Source organism: Austrofundulus limnaeus, unplaced genomic scaffold, assembly GCF_001266775.1.
Source record: "Austrofundulus limnaeus strain Quisiro unplaced genomic scaffold, Austrofundulus_limnaeus-1.0 Scaffold1195, whole genome shotgun sequence".
Taxonomy (NCBI): domain Eukaryota; kingdom Metazoa; phylum Chordata; class Actinopteri; order Cyprinodontiformes; family Rivulidae; genus Austrofundulus; species Austrofundulus limnaeus.
The window spans coordinates 1-875 of NW_013953597.1; the positions used below are offsets into that span (position 1 = coordinate 1).

Sequence of the window (875 nt, forward strand, 5' to 3'; positions counted from 1 at the left end):
ATGATGGATGGATTGATGGATGGATGGATGGATGGATGGGTGATGGATGGATGGATGGATGGATGGATGGATGGATGATGGATGGATGATGGATGGATGGATGGATGGGTGATGGATGGATGGATGGATGGATGGATGATGGATGGATGATGGATGATAGATGATGATGATGGATGGTTCTCTGTCTGTCTTCATGTGTTCAGTCAGAACAGTGGGCGGTACTAACAGTGTCTCCTCCCCCTCCAGTCTGTTTGAAGACGAGGTCATGTCTTACATTCCTCCTCACGCCTTACTGCACCCCACCTACTGTCAGTCACCTCGAGGGTCTCCAGGTTCTTCTCCTCAGAACTCACCTGGTAAAGATTGCCTCTTATTGTTGTGAGAACCCATGTTACTGATAAATATTGGTCCCTGTGATGAACTCAGAACCTGTCCAGGTGTTCCTCCCTCCCTGTTGGAGACAGGCACCAGCTTCCCCAAAACCTGGAAACATAAACAAACGAATTACTTAAAGTAAATAGTTAGCTCTGTTGCTAATACTGTATTAGCGCTGAAGCTAATACTGCATTTATTAGCACTGAAACGAATACTATGTTTATTAGTACTGGAGCTAATGCTATATTTTTTAGCTGTAAAGCTAATACTATATTTATTAGGACTGGAGCTAATTCTATATTTATTAGCTCTGAAGCTAATACTGTATTTTTTAGTACTGGAGCTAATATAGCTAATATACACTCACCGGCCACTTTATTAGGTACACCTGTCCAACTGCTCGTTAACGCTTAATTTCTAATCAGCCAATCACATGGCGGCAACTCAGTGCATTTAGGCATGTAGACATGGTCAAGACAATCTCCTGCAGTTCAAACCGA

General features: G+C 43.0%; 1 protein-coding gene across 1 annotated transcript in view; it reads left to right on the top strand.

The window, feature by feature from the left end:
* Positions 1 to 246: 246 nt before the first annotated feature.
* LOC106534514 (E3 ubiquitin-protein ligase HECW2) overlaps positions 247 to 875 on the top strand; it is a gene marked incomplete at its 5' end in the record, with an annotated part of 18076 nt that continues 17447 nt past the window's right edge. Inside the window, 1 exon segment of the mRNA XM_014031169.1 lies at positions 247 to 356. Coding sequence (XP_013886623.1) covers positions 247 to 356 — 110 coding nt within the window.